This window comes from Amblyomma maculatum, chromosome 5 (assembly GCF_055883805.1).
Source record: "Amblyomma maculatum isolate TAMU_Amacu chromosome 5, ASM5588380v1, whole genome shotgun sequence".
Classification (NCBI taxonomy): domain Eukaryota; kingdom Metazoa; phylum Arthropoda; class Arachnida; order Ixodida; family Ixodidae; genus Amblyomma; species Amblyomma maculatum.
The window spans coordinates 131,619,486-131,644,707 of NC_139348.1; the positions used below are offsets into that span (position 1 = coordinate 131,619,486).

Below are 25,222 nucleotides of genomic sequence, written 5' to 3' on the forward strand. Positions count from 1 at the left end.
ACTTTATCAAGAGCACAGGGGAGACATCCTGTCCTCCTCGTCGCAAAAGCGCCGCTGATGCCAATCTTGAATGAAATCAAGGAACACAAACTGCTCGCTTCGAATGGTCATCATCTCTTACAACGATAGCCATTCGAATCTCCATGACAATACATGCTTCTTCTCAGCGCTCACATTACGCGGATAAATCCTCATCGGCAAATTGCTAGCGAATCACGAACTGGTGAACTCGCAGCGCTACCGTCTTGTCCTGGATTCTACGACGGGCTTCATCCGTGGCGTGATGGTCAAGGGAGGACTCCAGGTGATGTTGGAGCACCAATTCCTGTCTTACCACGCGTACCAGGGAAGCAGTCGCAAGGCATCGGACAGCCACGTGTTGAACCCGGTCAACGATGAACCCTTTGACCTGGGCAACAATATCACCTACGAGATCATTCGTGGACCCGAGGTGAGATTTTCGTGGCATAGCGTTTATTCGCTGAAGGCTTGTTATTATGCTGAGGGAAGTGAAGTGGGCGATGACAGAAATGTAGGGTGGGTGAAGTTGCCAGGTGCTCTGTATTTATAAGCAGAGTTTATCGCAACCTTCATCGTAAAAGTAGAACACTTCCCTTTACCCTCACCCACTAGGCTCAGCAGGGCTCTCTGGTGAGGCCCGAAACTGGGAGATAAAAATATAGCTGAAAATAAATTGAGCACGACACAAAATGTCCCTGTCCCAAAGGCTTATGACCTTTCACTAGCGTCACAACATTAAAACAACGTGCTGAACTGAAATACTTATCATGTCGTCGTAAAGACGCTCGGTTAACACGTTTCCATCAGCTTTATCACCATCCACTACTGCGCAGTGATTGTTTCAGTCACATGATGTCATTTTTCCACGACTTGATCTGCCTTCAAATTTAAACGCGCAAAGTGTCATTTATCATCTTATGCCAATTCATTCATACCTCGCAATATCATTGAATGGAATAACTCGCCATCGCACATCGCTACAGAAACTAACATAAAAAAATTCCAAGAGCTACTTCGCTCTGACTGAAATGTGTAGAATATTTTGCTGTTGTTTTTCTTTCCTTTTTTTTTTGATGTTATATTTAATGTTTCTTATTGTAATTGTTGCTAATTGCATCATGTTTTTACAATTGTATCCCCCCCCCTACGTAATACCCTCCTTTGGAGGGCCTTTAGGGGTAACCTGAATAAAAAAAAATAAAAAAATTGATAGATATGATAAAAAAGAAACACAAAGAAAAGCAAAAATGCAGAAGTGTGTATCTGAAAACAGACTTGGGTATGCCATGTAACGCGGAAAACAAGTAATAAATAACTCATCCTGAATACAGGTAGAATAGATTCCAAAGGTAGGAAAACGCATACACAGCAGATACGCGGCAGTATCATAGAAAAAATGATTTCGACATGCTCAGGGATAAGGCGACTATGACTGGTGGGGTCTTATTGCTGATACACGGGATAGGCTTTTCCTCTGCAATAAATTGACCTGGCTGATGGTGATGCTGCTTAGTGATTGTCTTGTATATATTTGCTCTGGCACTGGCGGTCTTGCTCCGGGTTACAGGTGCAAGAGCTGCACCAGCGTTACACTCCTTGGCTGAGCCTGGCGGTGCGCCTCTTCGAGAGCGAAGATGTGATCGAGTTCGAGTGGACTCTCGGGCAGGTACCGCTCAGCGACCAGAAGGGCAAGGAGATTGTCTGCCGCTTCGCCAGCAGCGTCCAGAACGGCCAGATCTTCTACACGGACACTAACGGACGGCGCAGCATCGAGAGGAAGTACGGGACCGGATATCCGGTTCTGGAATATATTTAGCAAGAGAGCAAGTAAACACTGTAGGCCAAAACTCTGTTGCAGAACTAACAGGCGTTGTAAATGTCTGCTTCCAAATCTATACCTATGCATTCAACGACTAGTTTTCTTGCAAGTTTCCGCAAGCGTATGTGACTGGCCAAAAATACAGAAATATTACATTGATTCCTCAAGTTGATTAAAAAGCAGCCTGGATCTTTCCAACGAGAGTTTCTATAGTTTTGGAGAAAATTGACATCCGCAACCATACTCCCCAAATATTGATGGAGCGTTCGTGAGTGAACCTGTAACAGCTGTCTTGTTTTCTGTAGGAGACATGACGGAAGTCCCGTTGCTTCCAACTTCTTCCCAGTGACGTCATGGGCATTCTTAGCGGTAAGCATGCACTGGTTCCGGTTATGTTTTGACCAATACTATGCGCATGACAAACTGCCGTGATGATTCGTTTTTACAGCAGGTATTAATACGCTGATATTCTTTGATGCAACGAATTCAGCATTTTGTTTGTACTTTAAAGAGATTGTCTACATTCCAGTATGGACGAGGAAGATACCAGAACGGGCGCTAACATTTCCATACCTTCATGGCGAACAGTGCACAGCTATATGCATGCTATCCAAAGCAATGTAATCATTCACAAATGAGCAAAAAGAAAACTCTCACGGAGCCCAATCGAAGCCATGCTGACACAATCCTCTACAACCTAGACATCCCTTTTATTCTACTGTTTTCCACGTGACAGTTTCTTTGCACTTCTCCGTGATAACTGTGTTCTCAAGATAAGGGTAGGTTTTCTGTGCAAACGGGGATGCCAAACAGTCTCTCGCAAGTGACCACTTCAGAGTCCTCCCCATCACGTGTTTTCTGCACATTTTTAGAATGTCTCTTAGACTGTAGGTCACGCATTTCCCAGTTTGTAGAACATACGTTTCCTGCAAGCATAGAGAATTCGGCAAACAACACCTGCTGCGCACATTTTATCTCCTGGGATGAATATTCTCCGCTTATATACTAGACGGTATGTAGTATAGGTGATATTTTCTGTAGAGAATCTACTACTCGAAGTAGAATGGTTATTTCAAAGTCAATTCTTAAACAGGCTCTTTTAGAAGTGATATCTAAGACAGACAACGGAAGCCTTCAAAGTGCTACCGTGTACCCCATGAAATAAAGTCTAATCGGGTTCGGGAAAATGATAAATAGAAGATGAAATCCCTTCAAAGGACACATTTGCTTAATGATATTACCCGCTACCCATAATTCGCTACTCCTGCAAGCTTTCACATTTACATTAGCTTATCGGTTCACCATGCAATATTTTCCCACTACATTTGTAGAGAATCGTGATCGGAAAGAACACCTATTTCAGTGTCCTGACCGCAACCGGAACCTCTAACGAATTATTGTTTCCTTCGGACTCAGAGCGACCAGCAGGGAACTCAGATGACAGTGTTCCCGGACCGGCCACAGGGCGCCGCCAGCCTAGCATCCGGCCACCTCGAGTTCCTCATCCAGCGCCGGCTGCTGGGTGACCGCGGAGTTTCCCTGAGAGGACGCCACTGGCTGCACATTGGCGCAATTCCCGAGTCCCAGGTACAGCCCTATATTGTGCTAACATGCTAGTGTTCAGTCGACCCTCTCCAGCAAATCCGGCAGAGCTGGCATCGGCGTTTTCAACATTGTCAGCGTCGTGAGCGAAAATTCACGAGGATGCCGCTTACAGGCGGGGGTTGGCCGTTGATATGACTGAGCGCTGATTGGCTGGCAGGCTTCGTGACGTCCCGAGACATGACATTGAGTTGATACGGGCTGACTAAAGTAGCTTCTGTGAGGTAGAAGGGTAAGGTGGTAATCGAACCTCTGAGGACCGAATTAGACACGCTACCCTAAGCTCACGCAGGCACATATGTTATGGTCGGAGTGGGGATTTATATGTATGCAGGGTAGTCTTGGACATATTTGGGTACCTTACAACTGTATTGTTACGAGCATGTGTAATTTTACAAAAGCAAAAATGAAAGCATTCCCGGGTAAGTGAGTAGCAGGTACGCTCGTTCGCTCGCAAAGGAAGCCGCAGATGTAAGCAATTCGTAATGCTGCGTCATACTATAAGAAATGGAGCCTATGCCTCGCCAATAATTTTATTCGTAAGCCCTATGCGCCCGGTCCTTATGCGTTCTCCACTCTGGCATGACCGCCTTGCCCATTAATAATCGTAAAAGCCACGAGCAAATAACTTCCCTCGTATCAATGTGCAATGTCTAAGGATAACAAGCATACATGTGCAGATGTGATAAACAGATGTGGCTATGGGAATAATGGTCCTAAAGTTGTATTACTGAATCGCACGAAAAATTTGCAAGAAGGCCGATACATTGTGGCCCCAAGAATCAGACGTTTGGAGGCACGGGAAGCGTCAAACCTACATGGTGCAGGAAGATCGAGGAAGACTTGGCCAGTACATTGGTTTTTCATTTGGCGTGGTACGAATCCTCGCGATGATACTTGCGACTGTGCGACTGTAGGGCCTCACTTTCTCTGTAATGACGCTAGCATCTCTGCTATATTACTAACAATACTCACAGAGAGCGCAGTAAGCAAGTAGCCTGACGAGATGCCTTACCATTCGACGGGTTCATTAGACTGTGCGCCTCGTGACACTTACGCTTCTAACTTTTGCTCGAATGTGTTTCAGGAGTACCTACGCAAGTTTGCTAACCGCCTAGTGTGGACACCTCAGCTTTCGCTGGTGGACGCCCGGCAACCGTACTTCACGAACCTCACCCAGAGAGAGGTGCGTGGCTATTATGATGATAAATGTGCTCGGCCCTTATTGCCAATACATTAAGCAGTGCCAATAAAAAGACTGGGACCAACTGAAGGTTCCAAAACCAGTAAGAGAAGTGCTAGCATTTCGCTACAAGCTCGGTACCTTACTCAGGTCAGCACGCACCAGCGAGCCCCCATCGTTTTAAGTTTGATAAAGAAACGAAGCCCTTTGGTGTGGTCACTGTAAGTTTCTAGGAACTCTCTTTTCCTTGTGTGCTTTGAATATGCCTAAATGTTGGGGTGATGTCTTTCAATTAGGTCATGTTCCACGCGCGAAATACTCGCCTGCTCCAACGCAGTTTCATGATCAAGACGTACGTAGTACTCAGAGAGGACATTTTTTCCGGGCACAGTATTTGTATTGCTTCGCAGCGCTCTTTAGGAGAAGGAAAAAAGAAAACGAGTTGGTGAAGGTTTAGCATAAGGAACAGCGCAAAGAGACCAGGACGAGCAAAGAAACAGACACGCAATGAACGCTCTTAGTCATGAAAGTTTTTTTTTTCGGAAAGAATCTTGCTTACAAGTGCTCTAAAACAAGCGAACTCATGCGAAGAAAGCAAAAACAAAAGTGCGATTGAATAAAATAAAGGCAGACAAAACCAACACCTGCGACAACCTTATGAGCCCAAAAGAGTTCCATCAAATACTTCATTTCTATCATGCGTAACGTAACCGAGGATTGACGACAAGCTTTATGCGCAATCTGAATCTGGTGATGAGTTAGGCTTTATGCATGGAAGCTAGTTTTCGTGCTCACGGAACACGCTGGCGGATCCTACCATGGGAGGCACTCGGCATCGATATCGACCTTTTCGGAGTCGTAGCAGTGGATGACAAGAAAGTATGAGCGGCCTTTTCCTTCAGAAATCTTTCGGATTGTCTAGGGCGGATGTTGAGGCATTTTTCGACTGCATATACAAAACTTTTCCACACGAAAGCGGCGCTTCCTACATGACTCCCGTCTGGCCAGTTATATGCCATTAATATGCTTAACTAAACACTTTCCTGTACTGGGCCTGGACCTGTCCAGCCTCTTTCTGACGGTGGCACAAACATTTCCAACCTTATGCTCAGCACTGAATGCCAAATCCAGTCGCTATATCCCGGGGGGGGGGGGGGGGGGGGGATGAGCGAGACAATGCTACGTAGGTACGGGGTGGGGACAACCGTTTTTCCTTGAGGTTAGCAGAACTTTTTTTGTTCTTCTGCTTCTTCGAGTTCACCAAATGCCTCTCTGCCAGACGCGTGCTATTCTGTTTTCGAAACCGAGCCTCTTGAAGCCTTCCAGCTTGTACTAGGAAGCTGTCGCCTGTCACATGTGGGCAGGACTTTTTTAGTGGTGCCCCGAAATGTTACATACATATGCCGCACTTAAAGAGTCTCAAAGGACCAGAATCTTTGCTCAGCACTGGTCAACAGGACCTTTGCGCATACTTCAAGAGCATTTTCTTTGTTGAGGGACAAGTTAGGGACAAGAAACCGGAAGCACTGTTTCTCGGTCAACTCTAATTCTCATGCACTCATGTCACTCCCTCTTGTAGTCACCAGGTAAGCGTCTACGCATAGGAACACTCGTTACTAGCAGCTTGGTCTCGACTTCGAAGGCCTTGTCCACCGTGCAAGAAAGATGTCGCTGATGACTAAAGCAACGTTTCAACCTGCGCACAATCTGAACAGCTGAACGGGAGTCCGATCACCCCACTTAACAAATGCCGGGCCTAAGTAAAAAAGAAAGTTAGTGGTGACCACAAACAGAAATATAGTTACCAGTTAGAACGAGTTAGAACTCGCTTGAAGTCTACGAGAGTGCTGCATACCCAGTTTGGTGTCTGGGGAATGAAGAAAAAACTACTTTTTCGGCTCTTGTATCAGAGCTCTACGTCTTATTTTGTAGCTGTTGTTGTTGATTATTATTTATTTCTATTTATTTATACAGGCTCCTACAGCGCCCTTTTGTGAGTTGGTTCAGTTGCAAAGCATAAAACATGAACTACAATAGCCATTTCTTAAAGTAACGAAAATACAGCCATAACACAGGTGAGAAAAAAAGCACTTCAATGGTATTTCAGAGCTGTGTAATGCACATAAGAAAAAAATACATGCGTAATGAAACTGAAAAACTGCAACCACTATGTTGTGTTATGATTTTAAAATATGATGATGCAACAATGTTATTCTGAAATTATAGCCTCGCACTACATTCTGTTGTGAATTGGCAGGATACGCAAGCGGGCTTCTTTAGGCCGATTTTATTTTTTTGTAATGTTAAAAAACAATGATAGACGTAAGCACTCACTCCTTTTAAAGAGCAAGGGCCACCTGAGTCAGTCACTGCACAGTATTAAGCGACCGGTTTGCGGAATCATAATCGCCTGTATGAAATAGTGCTTCATGCTTCTGTACGCGCTGTAGCGTATCAACATTCTTTTTCCTCCTGAAGTCTCATACGTCACACGGACATTCTAAGGTCAAAAGTACAGCAGTGCATTTCTGATATTGCATAGCAAGAAGGGCAGCACCCGGCTTTATATTTACAATGCTTTACATTCCCATCCAAGGACACAATGTAGGAACATATTAGCCCAAGATACTTAAACTCTGTCACACCAGACAGCGCAGTACCATCGATAAGATAACCTTTAAGGAAAGGTCATTTTGTTACTTTTACACCTAATAAGAGTGTACTTGGAAATACAAAGTTTCATGATTCGGATACTGAGCCACGATAGAACATAGCTTACGTTATCGTGCAGTAATCATAATCAGTTTCACAGCCAACATCGCGGTATAGGCCGCAATCCTATCAAGCAGTCTTAGACGACTAGAATCATCCTGGGCAAGCTCACTGGAAACAACAAGAAGAGTAGCGGGCTCAAAACATGTCTTTGCAGGACGCCTGATAAGACATGCATGAAAGGTGACTATACGCCATCGATAACAACTCGCTGTTTTCGGCGTCTACATTTACACGCTTTAGAATTATTGTGCCAAACCAGGGAACATTTCGTCCATCTCTCGACTCCAAAATAACGCTACGTTTTCTTATCTGCGATAATTGAAGGAAGCTGTTTACTTTTTAGCTCACAGCCTCTTGGAAAGTACTCCAGTTTGACTAGTTTGCTAGTCCTGAACTTCTTTTCTTCATTTCTTACGAATATCTGTAATTCAGTGATTGTTCAAACCTTCGAAGCTCTTTGCCCTTCTTGACATGAAGTGCCATGTATAAGCTGATTGCGAGGTGTCTCTCCGAAAAATTTTCAGGATTAGTGCGAAGCGCATGCCGAAAGATAATTTTTATGTGCCGGAGCCGCGGGCTGTGAGACGCCTCATCGAGGAAAAAAACTGAGATGTTACCTTGGCATTCCTTTGTAATCTGCCGATGTTTTAGACTTTATAACTTCTACGAGACTTCGAAGGTACTGCGTCTGACACCTGATATTTCGCAGTGGAGTGGCCTGCGCACGGAACTTCCGAATCACATGCACGTGCTCACCTTGGAGCGAGTCTCCGGGGAGAAGGTTCTGGTGCGGCTCGAGTATCAAGCGCCTGAGATGCCCAGCTACGTCAATGCAACGCAAGTTCAGATATCGGTATGTACGGACGCGGATATTTACTTCCCTGCTTGTGTGCGTGGTGCTGATAACATACGTGTTCGAGGCTTGTCAGGACTGTGCTTGAAACGCATCGCTGTTTGAAGTCTCATTAGGAAAACGCGAGGAAGGTGTCCTCAATTTGCTTCCCGCCAGCTATAAATACTATAAAGGATTATCAAAGCATCTATTACCCGAGAGACTGTCATACCGAATGCCGAATGGGTAAAGACATATCTATTTGTATCTAAGGGAGAGGCACGTTGAAAAGCGTCATTGGCTGCTTCCAAGCTATATCTCGAGGGCAGCCCATATGGGTCCGAATTGCAACATGATTGCGGAACAGTATGGACCTCGCATGCACTGCCCACATCTTGCCCACATAGGCACCAGCCGACGCAGTTTTTGGTAAATAGGCATAAACTTAACCAAACTGATCAGTAGACATCCTAGGTGCACGAGTAAAAACGACTCTCGAAACGGCTGTCTGCACCTCATGGTTTCACGCAGCGGCTCCTGAAAAATCAAGCGCTGTACCACATCCTGGAGACGTCGTTGGGATCGACGCAGGACAAGACGGAAGTGGTACACTTCGTGTGGCGACGCCGCGGCTCAGAGCTACCCGCTGTCAGCCAGGAGCAGCGGATGCGTGTCTGGCTCAAGAGGGGATTCCGGCCGCGCTTCGAGGACACCGTGGACCTGCACCCAGGAGAAATTAGAACCTTCGTCGGGAAGGTCGACAAAGTCCGCCCACTCCCGGACAGCTAAAGGCCATCACCGTGAATTCGGGGGCCCACACTCCCAGAAGCCCTTTGTTTCTCGCTACATATTTTGACTCAAAGGATCATCACTCTATTCGAGGACGGCAGTAAGGCCAAGTCACCATCCCTAGCCCACTTTAACCTTCATTGCTCACACAATAGGTCCACCTGAGCTTTGGGATGAATTAGAATAACTTCGAAATAAACGGTGAAAGCAGAAAATACTGAAGTCATACTGGCATGGAATATATGCTACGATCCTAACATTTCGGTTTGTATTAGGCGTACTAAAATAAATCTAGCTTGCAACAAGACTGAGTGCATCTGCGGAAATTCACTCACCTTAGTAATACCTCGTAATAGCCGTAATGGCTTGCGAGGCTAACAAGAACGGCTGCCATAAATTTAATTGTAGTTTGGTCAACTAAAATAGATTGCATGTAGTGTTGCGTAAAGAAATATGCGTGGCGATCATCCCTTCGTAACGCTTTGATGGGCTCCACATAGCGATCCAGGCCATTATAAAAAGCTTAAACCAAAAAAGAGTTAATACCGAAGGAACGAATAAAGTTGGTCGTCGATACAAGGGCCAAAGGCAAGTGAAAACTTAGCAGTTTTAAACCTGGCCACTGGTGATAGACACTGATCACAAAAAAGCGTACATTTACGTTTCTCACCACTAAGGGTAACGTTTTTTTTTATCGCTAGATGTGGGTCACCCTGCTCAGCGATGCTACTTCATGCTTATTAAAGTGGCATATAGATTTTCTATTAACCTCTTTTGAACTCAGTTTAAAAACACTTGTGAGTACTGTTTTTTTCCTTGAAATGGACATATATTTTCATCTGCGTTTCTTTATCGGCTGTATTACTACAAATATTTTACGTCTCGATCATCAGAGCTCGCCACCACATTGGCCAACATTTTATCTCACTCAATCGCCTAAACTCGTCAAACGAACTAGGAAATGTTCAACTAGCAACATTGCATTATGCCGCAGCACCGTCCATGCACGACACCGCACTGCACGTGCTGCGATCGGTGATGTTCATGCTCAGGATGGTCCTAGGTTTGCCAACGTTATTATTGCGAAAGCAATACTACTCTAGGTTTCGAGCCTTCAGCGTAGCGAGGCGGTAGCCACGTATGTCTTACCCACGTGACGCTGTGACGTCACACCCCACGTGACACTAGGGTGAGAGCTGGGCTATCAACTCAAGCGGTCGGCGTAGCACGGCGGTAGCCACGTCGTACCCACGTGACGCTGTGACGTCACACCACACGTGACACAAAAGCGAGAGATGGGCTCCCAACTAAAGCGGTCGGCGTAGCGTGGTCGGAGCCGCGGCTCAGTTGGCAGGAGCTGCCAACTTGGGTCTCTCGTTTCACATGGGACGGTTATGTCAGAATCTGCCTGCTAGGACCCTGGCATTCACGTTACCCCTATAGGCCACTAAGGAACGTTCATACGGTTTGGTTAAAGCGGGGCTTTATACGTGGGCTGAGGAAGAAGAAAAAGAGAAGAAGAACGCTCGGTCACCCGCAGCTAATGCTTTCGCTCAATATTTGGTTCAGCAGCGTTAAACTCTTGTAAGTTTTTTTGCAAGATTGGTACGCTATAACTTGCGCTATATCTGGTCAAAACGTTGCGTGGAAACTGTTGGCTACCATGCGCGAAGTACCAGCATGGCTGCGAACACGATGAGCAAAGGAGTGGAGAGGGTCTACACGGGAGTGCCGCCGCCGCTTTCACGCTATTGTTGGTTGTATCAACTCTATATGTAGATTCAATTTCTAACTACGAACTAAAGAAAAGAAGTCTCCTTGCTGAGGTGGCTGCTCATTGCTTGAATGAAAATCTTACCTACAGCGTAAATACAATCCTTGCATCTAGAAAATTGACTTCTTAGGGTCCCGAGGAAGTTCCGAACGCTCATGTATAGCCTGGTTGTGTGAAATTTATCACATAATTACTGCAGCTGAACTGCGCGCCGAGGCTAGGCCTAATGCCTTCGTCGGCGCGCTGGCGAAGGTAGCTTCGTCGGCGCCGCCTGTCACAACGGCAATACCGGCCGCACAATTGATATCTGCGCCTGGGTCCCAACTCCTGGTTTCTGCTCCTGGTCCACCGACTGCGGCACACATTCTGCCTTCTCAAAATGCACGTCAGGCTGTGAGTGATCTGTCCTCTGGGCGGAGGCCGGGAATGACTAACCAGCTTCCATTCATTTCATTTATTTCATCCTTAAGGGCCCGAGGGCATTACATAAGGAGGGGCTACAGTTGGGGTAAATACAATCTTGATGAAGGCAGGCACAGTTAACACAAACACTACAAATTGTAAAAGGCAGGAAAAATAAAATAAATAAAGTGCATCAAGGTATCCGTGGGATCATGCAGAAAAGCGACAAATGCACGTGCGGTGGCAAGTAAAGTTGAAAGCCAATGAATGATTGATGGTAACACAGATGAAATCCTTACAAATCTTGGAAATGACTAGCGAGTTTTGTGCGAAATGATTTGCGATCGTCGCATGTAACTATGTCGTTAGGTAGAGCATTCCAGAGAGTAATCGCGTTGGGGAAAAAAGAACTGTTCATAGCTGAAGTGCCGCTCCTGATACCTGCTATAGGGAGGCTGTGGCTTAGGCGATTGGATGTTCTGAGCGGTGGTTGCAGCAAAGGGTGTCTGGAAGCAGGGTGGTAAAAGAAGCTGTGCAGTAGGCAAAGACGGGAGATGATGTGGCGCGACTTTAGAGTGGGCAGGGAGATAGAGCGTTTAAGTGCAGTAATGCTGATTTCTTTGGAGTATTCAGAAGTGGTGAAGCGGGTTGCACGATTTTGGATGGCTTCGTGTTCGGCGGTGAGGTAGGCTTGAGATGGGTGCCAGATTGATGATGCAAATTCTAGTTTGGGATGGACGAAAGTTTGATAAGCCATTTGTTTCACTTCCGGGGATGCTGATTTTAGGTTTCGCCGTAAATAACCTAGAACACGTGAGGCATCAGAGCATATTGGTTGGACGTGATTGACCCAAGATAGATGAAAGATGTAATCCAAGGTACTTGTAGGATGATGTTTCGCCAACCAGGGTAGCATTGATGGTGTATGAATGCTGAATTACTGTTCGTTTGCGAGAGAACGACAAGAGTTGGCATTTGTCCAGGTTCAAAGGCATGAGCCAAGTGTCCCACCATGTGGCTATAGCATCAATGTCTTTTTGTAGTAGGTGGCTATCGGTGAGGTGACGAATGGGACTGTAGATGACACAGTCGTCCGCAAATAGTCTTAGTTTATTATCTATATTAGCTGGGAGATCATTGATGTAAATGAGGAAGAATAGCGGGGATAAGCCGGCGCCCTGGGGGCACCTGATGTAACGTCAGAAAGGGATGAGCGGTAGCCATTACTTGATGTGAATTGTCTGCGTCCAAAAAGAAACTGATTGATCCAGGTTATTATGTTATCAGGGATACCTAGAGAGGAAAGTTTTGCGAGCAAGTATGAGTGCGGAACACGGTCGAAGGCCTTGGAGAAATCTGAAAATATGACGTCAATTTTAAAGTTTTCGTCCATAAAGTAAAGGATGTCATGAGTGAATTCAGCCAGTTGAGTTTCGCAGGAGTAGTGTTTTCGAAATCCGTGTTGATGGGGATAAAAGAAGTTTATGGAATCAAGGTGGCTCATTAGGCTGGATTATATAACATGTTCAAGTAATTTGGAAGGGGTGCTGGTTAAAGAAATAGGGCGGTAGTTGGAAGGATTTGTGCGGTCACTTTTTTTGAAGATCGGGACAATTTCTGCTATTTTCCAGTCGTCAGGGACGTCTCCGGATTCTAATGATTGGGCAAATATTAGATGCAGTATCTGGCATGATACTGCACAGGTGTTTTTTAGTAGTTTACTGTTGTTCTGGTCGCAACCAGCCGATGAAGTCTTGAGTGAACTGATTAGATTAGCTATGCCTGCCGGAGTGACTGTAATTTGGGGCATGGCTACTGTTGAGATGGCTGGAAAAGGATTTGGACTGCCAGCTGCTGGGGAGAACACTGAACAGAAATAGTCATTTAAGATTGTCGCGCTCTTATCACTGTCTATTGGTTCACGGTTAACGTCTAGAAGCTCAATTCTATTTGATTGTGTTTTAGGGGAGAGAGTGTGCCAAAATTTATTGGGGTTTGTTAAGAGGATTGAATGTAAATCGGAAGAAAAAAACTTTTCCTTGGCGGAGGTCAATTTTTCGTTATATATTTTTGCGCACTGATGGTTCTGGAGCTCCCGCCAGTGTGCGTGAGGAGCCGAGCACGCCAATGGCCATGTCTTCAGCGCTACCATCTGGACGGACAGCTCAGCGCTGTGCTCAAAAGCGTCCTCCGAAGGCAGTGCACCCGGGTCCTCTTCCGCCAATAACAGTTCACAAGGCAACCGTTCCTGTACAACGACTGATCATCCAGTATTCTCGATACCTGTATCGGCCTGCTATAAAGGGACCATTAAAGCTCTGACAACCATGTGCCTTACGGAGATACCAAATAGAGGTATTCAAGCGAACCTGAACGCATGTCTTGAAACCAAGGGGTTACATGGCTTCACGGGCAGGGAGAAGTCGAATACGATTGCTGTGTGGCTCCCTAGTTTGGCGGCTGTTGTGTGTCTGCAAAACCTAAAGTTTATTTCAGTAATAAGCGAAGTATCAGTTCCGGTCCAGGTTTATCTAGTTGGTGGTTCCGACCTACATATTCCCTACAACGTATAGACGTTGACGAGGACCAAACTGCTCTTCAGCGTGAGCTCTACTGCCCTACTCACCCTGTGATCTAAGCCCGTCCATGGGAAAGGGGCGCTCTTGCATCGTGACCTTGCAAGGTCATCTGACTCCCCCACATCGCCTATCCTATTATGGGTGAACTCTACGCCCTTGACCATATAACCCAAGTGTTGTCTATTATGACTGTTTAAGACCTGGCTATATGCATAGGTCCGGCCCTTTTACAACACCAGATGACACTATGCCAGAAGAAACAATATCTTACCGGGGCGGACTTTACAAGGTTAACGACCATGGGATCACCTCTCCAATGTATCCAACAAAACAAAAAGCAACTCAAAAGGTCTGTCGTGGGATGCAGATGCAATGGTCTCAACAAGTTACTTATACACCAGTTCCGACGTTCAACAGATTTGAGGCTCTCCAGTTGGACGACAATGAATGGCCAAAGCTATCTAAGATCAGACCACCGGCAATATCTATGCAACATGTTTGCAGTGCTAAAGTGAGTGCACAACAACATCATAACAAACACGCTACAAACCATTTTACTATTTTATTCGTTCTCTCCAGCTGAGAAAAAAAAAAAGTAGCGGGAGCCCGGACCAGCAAAAGGTTTGCCAGGCTTAAAACCAATTAAATATAAATAAAAGGAAGCAGAAGCTCTAGATAAAAAAAAAACTTTTTTTTGTAAGCGAAAGAAGGTATTCAAAAAAACAAACAAGCCAGAAGAACATGCCGTAACCTCCACATGATAACGTGACGGCAGTTGACGATAAATTGAATGTTTTTTAGCGGAGGTCTATAGCTCCGCCAACATCGTGAAATGCTTGCTCGTCGTAGGGAAGCTGCTGAATCCCAGACCGCCAATAGAGACTTTTAGTATAGCGTACACAAATATACGCAGAGAAATAGCGCACGCCAAAAATATCGTGATGCGCACTGCTCATGCTCTATACGATACCCCAGACCGAGCTCTTGGGAACGATCCGCCAGCATACGCGAAATTCTGAGTTTATTGTGCCAGGCTCTCGCGTACGATGGGGAAATAGCGTTGGCAAGATGGCAGCATCCAGGTCACCCGCTTCAGTGTGAATTTGTCTTCTTTAGCGTATTTTGGGCGTGCTGGTGTCTATAAAGGGTACACGGAGCTTTCACTTTGACTCATGTAACCTTCAGCACAAACTGTTAGTGATTTATACGTTCTTTTTTTTTTTTTCATTTTACTCGGTGGCTGAGCAGTCTCTAAGCCTAACAATTGGCATTGCTTTGTTGGCATGGCAACGCCTTGAAGTAGATTGCCTTGGCTTGCACTGCTTACACGCGTCTTTCCGTGAACAGAGGTTGTGAACACGGTACGCACCATAATGACAACACAAAACTTGACGCAGAACGAAATTAGTAGTTTGTAATGTGTTATTCTGGCTCAGTGTTCAACATAGAAGCAAAATAATTGGCTAAAGTGCCGGCGCGACTTGACTAGTTTTGGCTCCCGAGTAAAAAAAAAAACTTGCGTTCGTGTTTTCGTACAGTCAACTAAAAGCGCCAAGGCGACATACGGAGTAACGTCCCGTAATTTGCCGGTGTTTATCGTACGAAAGAGTCCATACGCTATACTAAAGGTCTCTAATATCAATGGTGCCTCACCATCGATTATGTACAATACTCCTCTCTCGTTCACTGATTCCCACAAGTCTTCTGATACCCTGGCTGATAACTCTTCGACATCCATACTGTGTTTTATGGTCACTCAGTTATCTAATCTGACATCTGTGCTTTTGCGACACTTGGACTCATAATCAAAAGGCGGCTACACCTTATTGCGGTATGCGTCAGTGAAACTGTAGAGGGCTTTCCACGGAGGTTGGAGAGCTCAAATTTCGTCTTCGCCTAAACAAGCTCCAGGTATAGGCCCTGTTACTGCAAGAGACCAACGCGTTTCCAGCCATGCCAGGTTTCAGTGGATATGTGTCTCCTTTAATGAGTGACCGACGTGTTCGCAGGAATATCCCTCCGAGAAAGGTGGCTGTGTATGTTGACACACGGTTTCCTATGGCGTGCCTTGCTTTGGAAAACTGGTGTACCCATATTAGGAGGTAGTTGTAGTGGCAGTAAAGTTTAGTAAGGCAACTGTTGCGGCTGTGTCAGACTTGCTATGTGTCAGGCTATGTTATGACAGGCAACTTACCGGTATCGCTCAAGAGGAAAGTCTAACAGTTGCATCCTACCGGTACTCATATATGGGGCTGAAACGTGGAGGTTAACGAAAAGGGGTTCTACTTAGTTGTGGACAACGAAGAGGACCATGGAACGGTAAATTGTAGGTGTAACAATAAGAGGCAAGGAGTATTCAGAGTGAGTCATGGAAATAACTCAAGTTACTGATATTCTAGTCGAAATTATGAACAAGAAATGGGCATGGGCAGGGCATGTAGTTCGAAGGGGTCAAGTGAATGCAGCTAGCACAGGACCGGGTTAATGGGAAGAAAATGAGAGAGGCCTTTGCCCTGCAGAGGGTATAGTCCGGCTTATGATGATGATGAGAGGCCTAACTTCTGCTCACACACGCACAAGACTAAATTACATTTCTGCTAAGGTTCAGCGGTATGAGCGTATTCTCTAACGACGGCAATGACATTTGAGGTGCGAGCAAGTCTCCACACACTTATCGAATGCTTATTTCTGGCGAACTTTCCATGTCATGGAGCATGGTTGTCTTCGTCCTGATACAGCGGCCACAACATGCTTTGCAGCTAACTTGTCTCCGGATGATTTCTTAAGACAAGCAGCACGCAGCTTTTTCCCTAATTACGATGTGTTGCCTGCACCAGTTACAAGTGCTTGCCAGCCCTAGTCGATAAGCTGTCACATGCTGTCGACACCGAGGAAATAGCAAGCCCATCTCCATGCCTGAATTTGTTGCAGCTATAGATCATTCCAGCAGAAAGAAAGCACCTGGTGAGGACTCCATTACGTCCGCCTTTTCCGAGAACCTCAGTTGTGATGCTCTTCTGGAACTCCTTTACACCAAAAAGATGGTATGGCTAGGCGGCGATGTACCAGACAGCTGGAAATCGGCTATTGTGAGGCCTATTCCAAAGCCGAGGAAACCCCCACCAGATCTTAGCAACTCTCGGACTATACTCTTAACGCCAACAATTTGGAAGCTTGCTGAGAAAATGCTCGCCACACGAATGTCGTGGTGACTTGCTTCTACCACCCGGCCCAATTTGGCTTTCGACCATATATGGGCACAGAAGAAGGGTTGGCTGTCTTGGCGCCCTCAGTATTATCATCTACACGCAGCCACAATGTACGCACCATCCTCGCCATGGACGTCGAAACGGCTTATGATAATATCAGTCATGCTGCCATTCTGGATCCAATTGACATGCTTCATTTACCACTTAGTGTACGCGATTTTGTAAAATCTTTCCTTGAAGGCAGACAATTTGCAATACGCCTCTGTTGCGATGCCATAGGATCGTTCGTCCCTGTTCACGGCGTACCCCAGGATCAATGTGGTCACCAAGATTATTTAATATTACAATTATCTCCCTTGCATGGCGGTTACATTAAGTTCACGATATTAAATTCTTAATATACGCTGATGACATCACGGTGTGCAGCGCACACAACTAACTAATGATTCAATGCACTACCCTGCAGTCAGCTTTGTATATTACGTCAACATATCCTTCTTCCATTGGGTTTGAGCTTCCCGCCAGTAAAACTACGTTCACGTCAGTTGCAAATCGCTGGGGGCGCCGTAAACTATCAGCAACACCTATATTCGTCTACATCTGTCCAGAACCCCGTTTCAGGAAAGTACAACAGTAAATATATTGGTAAATATAACAGTAAATATATATTGGAGTCAGGAACTGGAACAGCATGGCTGGCTCGCGCTAAAACACAGGCGTTATATACTTTGGGCCTGATTAGACGCATTGCTTCAAAACGAGCGGCGCCGCTCAGATGTTGCACGACAGTTGGTGCGGGCATTTGTGCAACCGCGCCTTGCTTATCAAGCCCAATTTCAACATTTTACAAGGACACAATGGGATCGGCTTGAAATTAATATGCCTTCCTCGCATCATACCAATCGTGACGCTCCAAGAAGATGCACAGCTAAACACTGAACTGGTGCAGCAACGACTTGATGCTAGCAGGCTTAAGGCCACCCTCTCTCAAGCAACGTGCGCTCTTAGAGCCTATGATTCTTCGAATTCAATTCTACCATCACCACTGCCAGTTCTTCCCCCTTGGCATTTTGTACATCTTAGTGATTTACGGATTTACGCAGACCAGGAACACAGAAATCGGCGGCGTCACTTCGCGACCGAATTATGGAACAAGACGCCCGCTTGCCGCAAGGTTTCATTGCAATTTACGTCGACGCAAGCATCCAGGCCTGCGAAGAGACCTGCAGTTTACTGCCCTTGTATGTTTGCCCTGAACAAGACATCTACGTTTAAATTACCGGAACCTCTATCTTCTTTTTGTGCGGAGCTGCTTGCTGTCCAAGAAGCTTTTTACTCCGTGACCGCCATTCTCATGGTTGCCACGACCAGTATTGTTATACGCACTGATGCCCTCCAGATAACAAAGCTGCTTAGACGCGTTAGACGCAGCACACAAATTTGCCAAGACATAAACAGTCCAGCGGCACGCATACCGCAGGCAATTCCGATTTAATTGATTCCGCGTGATCTTATATGTTCTCAAAGCCTTGCGGATTTTGTGATCCGCCTTTCCACCTCAAACTTATTATTCCAAACCACCTAAAATTGGATAATGCTACCCTCCTGTTAACCAGAAAGGAGCACCTTCGACGCCGTACACGTGCTCTCATACCTCCGCGTACGGTAAGCTTCCCTCGAAGGGGGCGCTTCGGAGGATTCGAACTGAGATGGCCCTAACGCCTACAGTGACTCGATAATGGCCTCAATTTCGAAATTTGTAACCCCACCTGATTGCCCCGTCTGCAAGTCTGGAGATGCAGAAGCCGATATCTTCCACCTGCTGTGGGAAAGTTCGCATCAGCCAACCTTTTTTTTTTTTTTTGACCATACGTACCTTCATCTTTTATAACATTCCTTTTATGTCCCAAGGCAATAAACATCGCAAAAAAAAAACGAAGTCTTCTTGAATTTCTTTTATATCTTCTTTTTGCACCAAATGTTATTTTTATTATTTTACATTAAATGCTCTTCTGTCGTTTTTCGTCCATAATTTTCGAAATTCCCGCTTGCCGCTATTATCTGTGTCGTAATCGCCTGTTCAAATATACTTGTCTATGGCACGACATCTTGGCTGTTTCCCCAATTTGGGTATATGCTATGTTTCAAAAGGTCGAGAAGAAGAAGAACGTGTGCACCTGGCTGGCAGCTCGTGCGCCAACGTATTTCGTCCGACACAGGCACCTTGCAAACCACCCGCAGTACCACGCCGTGGACGTCGCAGCCACCAGTTCCTGTCACGTGTCCAGCGACTCGTCATGAAGCCCAGCGCAACCACCTCTCCTCCCCCGGATGGCGGTGAACCCGAGGAGGCTCCCAGGTGACCTGACCATGATCTATCCTTGAAGCCTTACGCAATATGTAGTAGCTGGCGTCGCGCACAGTGTTTTAACTCGCTGCTGATAATGCCCGTGTTCACCTGTTGGGAAGTTAGACGCGCGAGAGCCCATGGCAATTGCTATACGCTATGGCGCTTTACAGCTGCCACGCCAGAACATCACAAGTTGGGACTTTAAAGGAGGCTATTCTTTATGAGGAATTTGCTGCTGTGTTCTTGAAATAAATGTCATATCAGCAAGTTTCACGATGGCGATTATTACAACGTTTGTTTGGTGCATGCCGACAGTCTGAAGCGCGACGTGCCGGGAAGCGGGAAGAAACCATCGGTGGACGTGAGCGAGAAGCTGATCAAGTCGGCCACCTACAGCCCTGATGTCGAGCAGGACCAGATTGCCGGCGAGGAAAGGGGCAAGAAGAAGGGGGCCCGGGCGGCCACTGGCCTCTTCGCCACGCTGCTCAGCATGAACCCGGTACGCGCATGCGCGCCTGACGGCACCAGCGCTCCCGAGAAAATTATGTGCTACGGCTTTTATGATTGGTGCTGAGGTTCGTTTGTCTCGGATACTGTGCGGCACTTCAAGTCTATTTTGTTCTGTCGTTTCCGTGATGTTTGCCGTCATCTGTTTCATTATTTTCGCTAACAGCCAGCCGCATTCCTGCTAAGAACCTAGCTCGCAACTCTAATTATTTCAAGCTCTGTTCGTCGTACCGTGTACAAGTTTCATCGAGAGTGTTGAATGTAATCCTCATGTCCCACGTTCACTGGTTTGTGGCACCACTTAAGATTTCGGCAAAAGCCAGCTGAAGATATGTAAGAGATGAATGACAAAGGAAAACAAAGCGAACGCTACTTGAATGTTAGAAAAAACACGGCTTCACCAATAGAAAACTTGCTTGTGGGAAACGCAACAGGAGGTCACTACGTGACTTATAAGCAATCTGCTTGGACGGTTTATTTTCACAGATAACGCACGTCATACGACTTTTTAATTACAGCACTGCTGTTGTATCGTTACGCATAAATCACCAGGTCTATTTGTGACATAATACATACGCATAGATAGTCGGGCAATTCACTGGTGGCAAGCGCACCGGACACTACTGCAACATGGCTGTAAATCGTCCTTCTTGTTCACAGCTCGCTTTTGTCGCCCGTCCAAGAGCGGCGAGGGTGGACTCCCTCGATGTCATACGGTAAGTGTTCTACGTGCGTTGTCTACAATAACAAAAATACTGCAATAGCGGCCTCTATACCAAGAACAATGGACAGCTGGTGATCCAAGTCAACTCATGTCATTTTACTTATTGTGTGCACATAACTGAATTTATAGTAACGCAACGTAGCTATGACATTGTGCAATGTCGGTGTTTGTTTTTGTCAAAAAACACTCAACGGCTACCTGATTGCAGTTTCTTTGCTCTTCTAAGCACGAGTTCATGAGTTTGGTATCGTTCGCTTTTGACGTTTATTTCCTCATTCAAGAACCAAGTATGGTCGAAATGAACTCGTAGCACTCTGCTATCACGTCTACTAAAGCTCATTCGCTGCCAAGCAGCAGCAGCGTTAACACACCCTGTTTTTTCAGGAAGCGAATATTAGCCGTTAACTCCGTTCACGCGTACGGCCCCAGCGGACTCAGCACATCCCCCTCCGCTAACAAAAGTCACGTCTAGCGGTATTTTTTCTCATGAGACAAAGCTTGTACCCAGGATCTGCATTAACTTGTCATGATAAAATACGCTCACTCAAGATAGCGTGAAGTAGCCTCAGAGCTATTCTTATCGTGCTCATAAGCCTCGGACTCAAAACACGCAGATCCGCCCTCGAGCTAAGTGCAAGCAGTCGGTAAATTTCTTCAAGCGGAGTGATGCGTTTCCAGACTCGCTTTTATAACACACTCATAAAACACTTCCATAAAACACTTTCATAAAACACTATCAACCTTTTGTATAATGGTGGCAATGCTCAATATGAATTAACGGCTTATGTTCACATGCTGTGATTTCGCCTTACAACTGGTACAACAATCGAGTATGAGTTTGTATACATACTTGTGAAGCATGCCGCGTCAGTTTCTCACATGCGTTAACGCCATTTGCTATTCTTTGAGTTCTGCGTGTGTCTTATGTGACTTGGCAGAGAGCACTGTCTTGTTGGCTCGGACCCGAGTGCTGCGCGTGAAACCGCGTGCGTAAGGTTTTAATGGTGAAAAATAGGACACAGTGAGACGCAAAAAGGCCCTAAGGGCACAAAAAGAGGGAGGCAGTTTTAGTGAAGAAAACGAAAAAAATAATGTAGCCACTTTCACACGTCACAGCCGTGAAAGTGGAAGAAAGTTAATAGGCATGGTATAGATTGCTACTCAGCAGCGGCCTGCAACCGATTATCCGAAAGGTAGGAATTCTCTAACAGGGCCACAGAAGGAGCACTTCCACATTTGTCAGCATTTTTTCTGACACAGAAATGCTTCCATTACCTCTAGAGTGGACCTGTTCTTTACGACATTCTTTCTGCTTCCTGCGCAGTAAGCGCATCAACGAGAAGGAGGAACCTCCCGCGCCGTACCCGCTGGAGGCGGTCTTGGGCATCTGCCTCACGGCATTCCTCGTGGTCGTCCTGGTTGCCTACGTGGCTATGGGACTGTGTAAGTCATTAGAGTCATTTTAGCCTTCCATACTTTGTTTCGTGTAGACCATTCTCAAGAACGGAACATCTGCTATTTACTCCATCACTAACAAAGTAGAAAAATTTTGAAACATTTGGGTTCTCGCTAGAAACATATGTCAAGGTAGCACCAAAAAAATGCCGTCCTGCAATGCTCCGTATCATCTACTCCCTGCAGTGCTATGAAAGCTGAGGTGTGTGCAGAGCCAATGTTTGGGAATTGGGGAAATAAGCGCCAGTATAATTCGAGCATTACGGATTACGGGATAAAAGGCTTTAAATTGCGCATGTGCCAGACGCCATTTCAAACTGGGCCTTAACATAAGATCAATTACATTTACGCTGTAAATGTTTTGCACAACTAAAGAAGTCGGCTTATCTGTACATCGAGAACTTCCTCTCTATAATATTTACTCCCGGGTATCATTACCCTGGCTCCATAGCTACTGCGCAAAGATGGTACATCTTAGGTTCGGACACGAAAAAGGGCTTCAAAGTTTTCAGCGTCGCGCTGCCACGGCTGCGGAGCTGGTTACGAGGGACAGCGCCGACGGCGACGACGACTCGAAATGCAGGAATGGGCGCCGAAGAGCTGCGCTCTAGAAACCTGATGGCACCACTAAGGTTGGACTTGCGTGCGCTGGTGCGCTGGGCGTGTCATAATTCCCTTACCACGTTTGTTTTCCTTTTTCTACTTTTTCGGCTGGAGCACCATCAAGATGCCCTGCTGTTACAAAGGAAATAACCAAAGTGAATGAACCGTAATCATGATCATTATATCACTGCGTGTCAGTTACTTTGCCCGCCTTTCTATTTGCATACTTTGATCTAAAAGTGCGTACTACACAATGCAATGCCCACTATTATACTGCTCTTTAACGCAAATGAGCGCGCACACTTTTTTCAAAATTCGTCCATTGTTTCTTTATTGTATGATACTTAGACAGGGTCTAACTAGGCTGTTTTGCTATATCTATCTATGCTATATTCTGCTACGAAGCGAGCAGATGGCACTACCTCAAGATACAGGCGGAAGCTATTTAACATACTCTCCTCAATGGGTGGGGAATTTGCAGGCTTCGACAATGCTAGAGGGAGCGAATGCGACAGTGTGTAGATGTATAATTGTACAATTTCTGCTGCATCCTTGCGTTTATACACTGTGATCCAACATGGCTTTCCGGGTCACAACTGTGCTCATTTGAACCCGCACTGCATATAAAATAAGTCGCTGAGCAGAGAACAAGGTTTTAGAATTTTCAAGGCGTTTATGCTCGGAATAGAAGCTAGCGAGAACCACATGAATATAAAACGAAGCGCTCAAGCTTCCATCCTGAAAAGTATTTTTACATAAAATTCGCCCACCGGGTTCAAAATTGCGCAGCTCGTCGCCAGACGCAGAAAATTTACTGCGAAAACTTTGCGCCGGATTGCACTGCAACCGAGACCAAAACAAAGCGAATTACTAGTGTGTACATGATTACGTCGTTACCGAAAAGGTTATTGAGCTTGCGCTAATTTGGAATCATCGATTCATTGATTGGCTGATTAGACAAGGAAACCATAACAGCAAGCTAAAAATATGGTGGAGAAAACTAAACTAATTTTTAACTTGTTCATAAGAGAACAGCGTAGACTGACTCACTGATTGATTGATTGATTGATTGATTGATTGATTGATTGATTGATTGATTGATTGATTGATTGATTGATTGATTGATTGATTGATTGAGTCAGTAATTAATTATTCATGTGTTACCTCGGTACCCTTGCAGCGGCGCATGAAACTACCAGCACAAGCGCGCCAACGAATCCACAGAAGCCGTTCAATTCAACCATTAACGGTAAGACCTGCGACTTGTTTTGATGCGACAGCATTACTGGTACGTCCCGCTTAGCGGAGGCCCCTGCAGCATGTCGAGAAAACCCGAATTGGTCGAGGGAAAAGTGATGGAACATGTATAGCTGTGGATTGAAAAGGATAATAAATGATTAATAAACTGATTAGCAGGTTGCAACATGAACTAAAGTAAGCAAGTAAGTGAATTGCTGGTGTCGTTATTTGCTGATAAAATGGTGGTGTCGTTAGGTGTAGAGGGATCCGGAGGAAACCAAGTTTTTTCGAGTGAACAGGTGCAATGAGCGAATATTGAGAGCAGGTGCCGCATACTATGTACAGAAGTGGACAGGGTAAACGAATAAAAAAAAAACACTAGCGTCATTTGAAAATAGACTGCCGGGATGGAGGCTACGGAAAATCGGAAACTCGGGAAAAAGTTGGCAAAAATAGAGTAAAAAAATGTGGCGACCACCATCATTGCAATGGCGGTCGTGTCAGTGCAAAGCGTGCGCATCGCGCTACTCTGGCAAGGGCGACGTAAAAAAACGCAAAAAAGAAAGCTAAGAAACGGTAATGACAAACAGCTGCGCAGTTCTTCGCTTAACAATTTAAAGCAAAGCAAGACGAACACGAAAGAGGCAGCGCGTCAAGTTGTCTACCTTTCACGTGCTCACCTTATTTTGAGCTGAATTGTTATTGAAGAATGTGCAGTAACTAGCCCTCCTATCACTCTGATATGCTGAAGTTGCTCAGAAGGAAGTGACAGATAGCAAGAAGAGAAGCAGTGAAAAGTCGGAAAATGTGTGTTTATTATGGCAGCAAAGGAATTATAAAGAGCACCAAAGTCGTAATGAAAACAGCCAGAAGCCTGAGGAAGATCGGAGCTCTTCGCAGCTGTCTCGAACATGACAAGATGCGCCGGCATTACAATGAAATGGTCAGAGAAACACGGACGAATAGCAGTCTATGTATTGTTATTGGTGAGGAAAATGAACTCGATGCTACATCAGAAAAAATGCTGACAGTGAAAGAATGTTGCACGGCATGATGTCGTAATAGTAGCAGCTGGAATAATTTATGTTTTCAACGATGATGCGGCAGAAGTAGTCTAAAGGTGAGGTTAAGGGATTGAGGACATGCGGAAAAGAAGCCAAGAAAAGGGCTTCGAAGTGATGTAAATCAACAGGAAAGGGCGATAAGCAGGCGTTGGCAAGAAATTTGCTTGATATGACATCAATTTTAGTAGAAGGGGGGCACAAGTGACAAGGTGCCGCATACTGGTCCATACTGTCGCTTTTTTAGGAGATCTGCCAAAATTTGGAGTGTAGTGGTAGGTAGCAGCGAACTAAATGT

The 25,222-nt window shown here is 45.6% G+C and overlaps 1 protein-coding gene across 1 annotated transcript in view; it reads left to right on the forward strand.

Moving 5' to 3' along the window:
• LOC146189576 (lysosomal alpha-mannosidase-like) overlaps nucleotides 1-9,316 on the forward strand; it is a 31,927-nt gene extending 22,611 nt beyond the window's left edge. Inside the window, exons 11-17 of the mRNA XM_084605300.1 lie at nucleotides 236-451; nucleotides 1,589-1,800; nucleotides 2,146-2,209; nucleotides 3,257-3,427; nucleotides 4,530-4,628; nucleotides 8,110-8,253; nucleotides 8,764-9,316. Coding sequence (XP_084461426.1) covers nucleotides 236-451; nucleotides 1,589-1,800; nucleotides 2,146-2,209; nucleotides 3,257-3,427; nucleotides 4,530-4,628; nucleotides 8,110-8,253; nucleotides 8,764-9,021 — 1,164 coding nt within the window. The 3' untranslated portion in view covers nucleotides 9,022-9,316. The remainder of the gene's footprint in view (nucleotides 1-235; nucleotides 452-1,588; nucleotides 1,801-2,145; nucleotides 2,210-3,256; nucleotides 3,428-4,529; nucleotides 4,629-8,109; nucleotides 8,254-8,763) is intronic.
• The last annotated feature ends 15,906 nt before the right edge of the window (nucleotides 9,317-25,222 follow it).